This window comes from Peromyscus maniculatus, chromosome X, assembly GCF_049852395.1.
Source record: "Peromyscus maniculatus bairdii isolate BWxNUB_F1_BW_parent chromosome X, HU_Pman_BW_mat_3.1, whole genome shotgun sequence".
Taxonomy (NCBI): Eukaryota; Metazoa; Chordata; class Mammalia; order Rodentia; family Cricetidae; genus Peromyscus; species Peromyscus maniculatus.
In genome coordinates this window covers 5,227,573-5,235,837 of record NC_134875.1, presented here as the reverse complement: position 1 = coordinate 5,235,837, position 8,265 = coordinate 5,227,573, and the positions used below count along the sequence as shown (strand labels likewise).

The following is an 8,265-nucleotide window of genomic DNA, read 5'->3' as shown; positions in this document are numbered from 1 at the left end:
GTTAGCTTATCCAGATTTACAAATACATAAGTTGGATGGACAGGTAATCTTCAAACACTTCATAGACCTAGAGAATATGGCATTTAAATAACTTAGAATTCTGTTGACGTGAGACACAATTGCTCCTGGCTACACCAATTTGATCCCGAGAGAATGTTGGGCTTCTAAGGCATTTCCATTTGGAAGTTTGTCTTCTTGGCACAAAATGGCCTACTGGGCAAAGAACTGCCCTTGTCTTGACTATTGACAGTACAAATGCAATACTGTCCTTTCTGGACAAGTGGGACACAAGGAAAGTGACCACTGTACTCTGTCAAGACAGGGTAAGATGGTTTTTCAGAATTCCTGCTTCTAAAAATGGTCTGTCAGATACTCTAGGCCTAGTAGCCAATTTGAATGCACCAACAATGCTGAGAAACATTAGGTGACTGTCCAGGCTGCCAGCTGTCTTCGTCTACTCTTGCAAGATTCCCGAAAGTTGCTTGCATCCATCTATCATTTCTCAGGTACCATTATATTCCTTCTCAGGTCTTTGATGGGATTGAAGACTAGCAGTTATAGTTACAACTTAATATATATATATATATATATATATATATATATATATATATATAATAGAACATATTAAGTATTAGATTCAGGTTCTTTAGGATAGGATACCTTTGGAATGATTTTTGTAACATGCCATTTACCTATGCTCTATACTTCTCTGGATTTTAGTATGTGTTTCTTGCTTGATATTGTCCGCATTGGTTGTAGTTCCATCTTACCCAGGTCATTATCCCTCATTATTCCTGGACAATATTTGATAAGCATTCCTTTGTATATAGTCTTGTATTAGGTTAGAACCTTCTTTTTTGGACAAAGGGGGAGATGTAGTGGGTAGCCATTCCAGCTTCGATCTGGAAGTTCCAACCCCCATTGACGCTTCGGCAACTGTCATGCCTACAAGGCTGGGCCAAGGGAGGCGCCGAGAGACCCGAGATCTGGATGGGCAAGTGTGCTCTCTGTTCCTGGACCCTAGACAGTGGAGGTTGACTGAGCAGAGCTTCAGAGAACACTGCTGGACTGCGATATGCCTTCCCCAGATCCTGTGACCTACCTATCCCTTCATTTTTAAGTTACCCACTAAATAAATCTTCCTTTTAACTAAGTGAAGTGGCCTTAATAATTTCACCAATAAAGGGAGAGTAAATAGGAGGAGGAATTTAGGCTGGGGAGAGGGGAAAGAAGAAAGGAAAAAGAGACACCAGGAAGATATCAGAGGCCAGCCAGCCAGACTCAGAGGAAGCAGAAAAGTACGATATACAAGAAAAAAAAAGGTAAAAATCCCTGAGACAAAATGTACATGAATTAAAAACAGGTTAAATTAAGTTAAAAGAGCTAGTGGGGCAAGCCTAAGCCAAGGCTGAGCATTCATAATAAGTCTCTGTGTCTTTATTTGAGAACTGGTTGACAGCTCAAAGAAAATTCCAAGGACACTAATCTATTGTGATCAGGGCCTTTCCTTCAGGACCAAATTAGCACCCAAAGTCCCCATCATCATATACCAGGAAGTTAGGACTCCATCATGGAAATTGGAAGATAATGTTACCATTTAATCCCTAATAATGAGTTAAGCGTTTTGGCTGGGTTGTAGCCGAGTACTCTCTTTATATGTTCTTAGTCAGATGTAGGTCAGAGGTTTCCTGTCCATGTCTAATGCAACCACAGGCAAATGGCTCTTAATCCTGTACCCATGTGCAACAAAATCAAGCAGAAACAATAGAGAATAAGTTCTGGATATTGGAACCAAAGCAAAATGAACAGGGTAATAAGTCTATCCTAGAAAGTGAATATCCTAATTTATCAGATATTGGCTTGATTTTCATAGTGATGATTTGCATAACAGAAGTTAAATGTTAAACTTAACATAAACCAAGGGCAGAAGTTCTGAGGGCGTCTTTGGAGCATGTGGTTGTCCTACAGATGGCTGGGAGGTGGATTTGTGGAGTTGGAGTGGGGGAAAGTAGGATGGATGGAGAGAAGAACGGAATGGAAATTGCTAAAACCCCATGGAATTGTTTATGCTTCAAGATGTCAAGCCTAGAGGCACTTAAGGACCCCGGATGTCACCACCCAGACACTTTCTGGGATTTAAAATTGAAAGAAAAAAAAATGTTTGTTTTTCAAATATAGAGCTTCTTCAATCATTTAAAACAAAAACAAAAACCCGTATGTCTACAGTGTACCAAGTTTGTCTGTAAAACAAAGCAAGTCATACATAGGCACTTTGCAGTTTCCAAACTTCAGAGATTGTAGTGTTCCCATTGCTCAAGCAGGGCTAGAGGGGGTTTCTGGGCCAGGCAGGTGGGCGGATAGCTGTTGTGGAACTGTGTTGCTCCAGGCGCCAAGCGCCGCCCTCCCCGCATCGACCCCGCCCCTCCCGCCCACTCCTCCGCGCCTGGCCTTGTGGGTAAAGCCGGGCGCCAGGTGACAGCTAATGGCGGCGACCGCCTGATGCGAGTTGAGCAGCTGAGCAGGGCGGCAGGGGGCGCGTCACGGAGCCTGGCCTGCCGCCGCTGCACTCCGGACTGCAGCTCACCAGAGGCGCCTGGCTTGACGAGACATGGACAGGCCGGTGGCAGCGGCGGCCGCGGTGGCGGCGAGCTGCGAGGGCGCTGGGGGCCCGGGGCCAGGACCGGCAGCTGGCTGGAGACCATCTCGGCTTGCGGGTGGGGCTTCGGCCGGCTCCCGGCAGCCCAGCATGGAGACGCTAGACAGGTAAGTAGGGCCCTGGAACCCACAGCCTCTAGGTGTCCAGCTCAAGGCCCAGTGTCCCCTCGCGGTTCCCAGCTCCGGGTCCAGGGCCGAAGCGGGGTTGGGGGTGGGTGGGTGGGCGGCTCCTCCACAGTCATTTCTAGCCTTCCATGTCCGAGCTGCTGCCCTAGGACCTGCTGGGGATTGAGCACCTGTTCCCTTCCACTCTAGGAGCTGACAGCTCCCTGAGGCCTTAGAGCTGTCAAACCTGTGCCAATGCCATAGTTCCTTGAGAACCCCTTATCTGTTTGTGGCCTGGGTCAAGAATCCTCTCAGAGGAAATTTCGCTTGGCTTCTTGTTTTTAACATCACCTTCTTGCCTAAATCGTGTGATTTTAAGACCCAGTTTCACTGCTGCTGCTTGGGGTGGAGACTGGGAGGTGAGACACCCCCCCCCCCCCCCCCCCCCCCGCCTCCATAGGCCACAGATCTGTCACTGTTGGTAAAGATACACAGATTTGAAAAACTGAGATGGACCTCTTCTGTAATGCTTATGAGACAAGAATACAGTTGTGTACTTTATACTTTGAAGGACACAGTTCTTTTTTTCTTGTGTACATCAGTCTCCTATTTGTGAGGTATATTTAAAGTAAGTCAGTTTAAGCATACCTGCCATTTTCAACTAGGAAAGGCCACCACCCAGTCGAGTAATAACAAGAGATGGCTGGAACATCCAGTTTCCCCACTTAGATCTGCACTTGGGCAACAATTGTGATGTAGTTTAGTGAGTTTGAGCTGTTTACACCTGCCAGTCTTAGTCATTCCACTGTGCTGAACTTTTGGGAGTTTCCAAAGACGGGTACAGGAGCAACAAGCAGCACTAACTAATTTTTCTAATTCCATGTTAATTACAGTATATTTTAATACATTAATCACTGAACAATAGGTTTCACTAAAACTAACCACAGTTAAGACATCCCTAGAACCACGAGGACTTCACTCATCTGAAAGTATTCAACACATGAGTTCTTGACCATTCAGAAAATAACAAATATAACTTTACTTTTGCTCAAAGACTGATAATTGAAATTGTATGTGGTAAGTGCTAGGCTATTGATAAACATAGAAGTATATTCAGGTGGCAGCATAGGTCTGAATCATTTGAAGTAGCTGGAATATGTCACTCCAATACGTCTCATTCAGTGTTTATTAGAAACTACAAGTGATCAGGTCCCACTTCCAAGAATTTTGATTTGGAAGGTTTAGGGCAGGCCCAGGAATTTGTATTTTTAAAAATCTCTATACTTTAGCCTCAATAGTGACCCATTATGTTTTGGCTATGTGGACATGTGGTACTTGATTTAATTTGAGGATATAAGATGTTAATGAAGTGGGCAGTACAGAAGGAGAACAGGCATTTGAATTGAGGAAATAATGGAAGTTACCTAATACATGGAATAGGGAGAGCACTTTGGCTATGAGAGCACAATGTGTACCTTTTGAGGAACTGATAAGAGAGATGGCCTGTTGTCTGTGAGAACAGGCACACTACTTCTCTAAGAAATTGTGTTAACATCCCTTCTCAGGATGTGTATGGTTCTCTTAACATGCATCAGAATATTCCCAGGTGAAAATACAGATTCTTGGAGACCACACTAAGTCTAGTCTGGCTTGTAAACCTAAACCAGAAGGTCTTAGCCACCTATCTGGGGCTTCAATTCATAAGGCAGGAAGAGGACACAGAAGATGGATGCAATTCAGGCAAGAGGAACTGGCATGGTAATAAGGCTGGGAGGATTTTCAAGGTACTTAGCACTTAACAGAGAAGCAGGTGAGTCTTACTCTGTGTGGACTGTAGGTGTCTCTGAGGGGTGGTTATTGTGCCCACAACTGTCCAGGCTGGTGAAACCAAGCTTGTGAAGCAGATTTCAAAGAAAGCAGTTTAAGTCATACCTGCCACGTCCAACTGGGAAAGGCCAATTGAGCATGGAGGGCAGTTGCACAAGATAACAAGCAGGGAGAAAAGAGATCTCAGTCCTGACATCTCAACAAGCACCCATACATGCTTTTCTTTGAGGAGTGACTCCCCCTAAAGGCAAATTGGGCTCTGTGAGCTTGTCTTACATGTGGTCCTGGAACCTTGAGGCCTGTGTAGTCTTCAGAGTATTTCACTTCTCTTTGAGAAGAAGCTGTGGTCCTGTGAGAGGATGTGGCTTCCTAAAGGTCACAGATCTAGCTGGTGACAAAAATCGGACTTGAACCCAGACCTCCTGTTGGCAGGCCCATTATATCACTCTGTGTAACTGCTCTGACACAGGCCACTTCCTGTTGCTGATGGCAAAAACACATCAACACCAATAAACCCACCCCTTTCTCAAAACAACGCAATCAACTTTAAGCCACAAAGGAGATATTTTGGTTCACAAAACCAATCAAGAGAGGAAGAGATGGGAGTGGGCATAATTGGAGCCAAGGACTGCCTTTGAAACAGTGTTGTTAGAACTCTGTATCTCTTGTGTTTGTGTCTTTAAAAAAAATCTCATTTGTTTTATCTCTGTGTGTTCTTCAAAGTGGTGGGAATAGGCCTCTAGAAGTCCTGTGGTAGATTCACAGCAAGGACCCAAAAAGAATCCCGGGGCTACGTGGGCAACTCATTTATTAGTGGGGACAGGAAGAGGTGGGTCAACCCCAGGATGCAGTGAATTGTAAAGAGGAGTGCCCTTATTAGAAGAAGGCGGGGCAGGATCTACTCAGCAGTTGATTTCCTCTAGTTGATTTTATGTATTTGCTGTCAGGGATGGGTGCGAAAAAAGGAAGCTTGATGTGGTGGTTAATACCAATAAATACAGCACTGAAGAGACAGGATTGCTGCATATACAAGGCCAACCTGGTAAATATAGAGAGTTCTAGTCCAGCCTGCACTGCAGAAAAAGACTGTCTCAAAAAAGAAAAGGAGTAGGCAATAAAGGGGACACTGGCATTTAACCACAGTGCAGGAGGATCTCTGTGAGTTCAAGGCCAGCCTGGTCTGCAGAGCGAGTTCCAGGAAAGCCAGTACTACATAACTACATAGAGAGACCCGATTTCAAAACAAGCACACACACACACACACACACACACACACACACACACACACACACACACACACACACACACCACACCACATACAGCACGTGCAGAAAAAGAGAGAGAGAATATAATATTTCTCCCCTTTTCCTTATGTCCCCTAGAAATTGTGATAGAGTTCTGACTTCTACTAGGATCATGAAATCCTAGTGTATCATAGGAATTTCTACCTATTCAGCAAATATTTTACATATATTTTCAACCACAAAGACTGGGCCACCTTAATCAGAGACTACAATTAAATAGATGTTCTGTCTTTCAAACACACAGGTGTGGATGTAATTGCTGATTTTTTTTCCCTGATGAAAGTTTACTTCCTGGTAAAGGTCTTAAGTGTCATTGGTTTTTTTGTTTGTTTTTTTCTTGTTTTGACAGATCTGGAAAGGAGTATAGTTCCTGAGGGCAAGTTTTAAATCTCTTACTGCCTAGTCTGCCTATTAGTCTATTAAGTCAGTTGAGCACAGGCCAAACACTCACCAGTCATGTGACCATGGACAAACCTGGAAGCTCAGTTTTATTTTCTATAAAATGGGTCACTGGGAGGCTGGGTAAGGCTGCCTTTTAGACCACCAAAGGGTACTATTTTCTTTGCACTGTTGTATTTTCATATTGAGGCAGTTTTTTTACAACATCTGTGGGACCACCTTTAGCTCAGGATATCAGTGACTATCAGCTGTGCTGGTCCTGGAGTGATGGCTACATTCCTGGATATGGTGTTGCCTCAGCACATTCATTTCCTTATCTAGTCAAGTTGGCTGGTGTCTGTTCTGCCTTTTTGTCAAAGCTGGTTATGAAGCTCTGACGTAACAACTGGAAGAAGCTTTTGTAAGTTAAAGCATTTACAGAAATGTAATGTAGCATCATTGCTTTATACAAAATACCTTTTCTAGTTTGTTCTATATTAACTTATCATCAGCTTTATCCCCACTAAAAGTATACTATTTTCTAGATTTTAAACAGCCAACTTGAATTTGGGTGAATTTTGTTTGAAAATCATATGTTTGAAGGTAAATATTTCACTTTGGAACTAATTTTCTATATGCATTATGTTAATTTTCTATATACACTATATCTACCATATATTTTTGATAGAATAGAATTCTGTGATATGTTAGAGAGTAACACACTTAACTAAATATGTATAATCATTTAAAAATTATTTATTGTATGTGTATAGATGTTTTGTCTGCATGAGTGTCTGTGCACCATGTGCATGCCTGGTGCCCACAAGGCCAGAAGAGGACATTGGATCCTTTGGGACTGGAGTTACAGAAAGTTGTGAGCTGTCATGTGGGCAATGGGAATATGAAACTGGGTCCTCTATAAAGATGGCAGTGCTCTTAACCAAAGAACTTATCTCTCCAGCCCCAACACCTACAACCTTAAAACTTTTCAGAAAAGGTTGATTGGTTCACCTAAAATTAACCTAGAACCTGTTTTATTTTCTGTTTTCTCTATATTGATTCTTATATTAAGTAGAAAAGAAACCAAATAGTTTAAGACATTGTGGTACATATCTATAATCACAGTACTTGGGAGGTAGAGGATGGAGGATGGAGAGTTCAAGGCTATCCTCAGCTATATAGTGAGTTGAAGTCAGCTTGGGCTGTACATGAGACACTGTTTTTAAAAAAAAGTATCTGAGCCGGGTAGTGGTGGCACACACCTTTAATCCCAGCACTCGGGAGGCAGAGCCAGGTGAATCTCTGTGAGTTTGAGGCCAGCCTGGGCTACAGAGTGAGTCCCAGGAAAGGCACAAAGCTATACAGAGAAACCCTGTCTCGAAAAACCCAAAATAAAAATAAATAAATAAATAAATAAATAAATAAATAAATAAATAAATCTGTATTTATTTATTCTTAACCAGGACACTTTGTTTCACATTAGGAGCCCAGGTTTAAAGATTTTTAATCACACTATTTCTTTTAGTCCTACAGGGTCACATGTTGAATGGTGTAAACAGCTTATAGCTGCTACAATTTCTAGTCAGATTTCAGGTTCAGTGACATCAGAAAATGTGTCCAGAGATTACAAGGTAAGTAACATTGAATGTTTAATTCATCACTGTTATAATAATATACCCAAGAAGCTTTGTAGTTTTAGTTTACATGAGCCTTTGATTGCTTGGTGTTAAATTACCCTTTGGGAGTGGCAAGGACAAAGGTACTCTAGTATTGAATCTGAAATATAGAAGGAAAATGTTAGCTATGTCTCTTGTTTGTGGTTATAGTTTTGTAATTGACACGAAAAATTGTCCTAAGGTTTTGAATAATTAAAAAAATCAAGCTCTGTTTTGTCATGTGTAGTGGGCATAATAGAGCATGCTTGGGACATGCCAACAGTTTTAAGAGAGTTTGAAGCTAGCCTATTGTCTACAGACAAAATTCAAGGCCAGGGTGA

The 8,265-nt window shown here is 42.5% G+C and overlaps 1 protein-coding gene across 8 annotated transcripts in view; it reads left to right on the top strand.

Moving 5' to 3' along the window:
• The first annotated feature begins 2,441 nt into the window (after window positions 1-2,441).
• Mtmr1 (myotubularin related protein 1) overlaps window positions 2,442-8,265 on the top strand; it is a 93,643-nt gene continuing 87,819 nt past the window's right edge. For 5 of the 8 annotated variants that reach the window (XM_006973925.4, XM_006973924.4, XM_076561618.1 and 2 more), the window contains exons 1-2: window positions 2,442-2,763; window positions 7,795-7,900. In XM_006973925.4, coding sequence (XP_006973987.1) covers window positions 2,609-2,763; window positions 7,795-7,900 — 261 coding nt within the window. In that variant the 5' untranslated portion in view covers window positions 2,442-2,608. Of the gene's footprint in view, window positions 2,764-6,851; window positions 6,873-7,794; window positions 7,901-8,265 lie in introns of those variants that run through there. The other 3 variants (XM_076561620.1, XM_076561619.1, XM_076561617.1) reach the window with 3 other exon arrangements.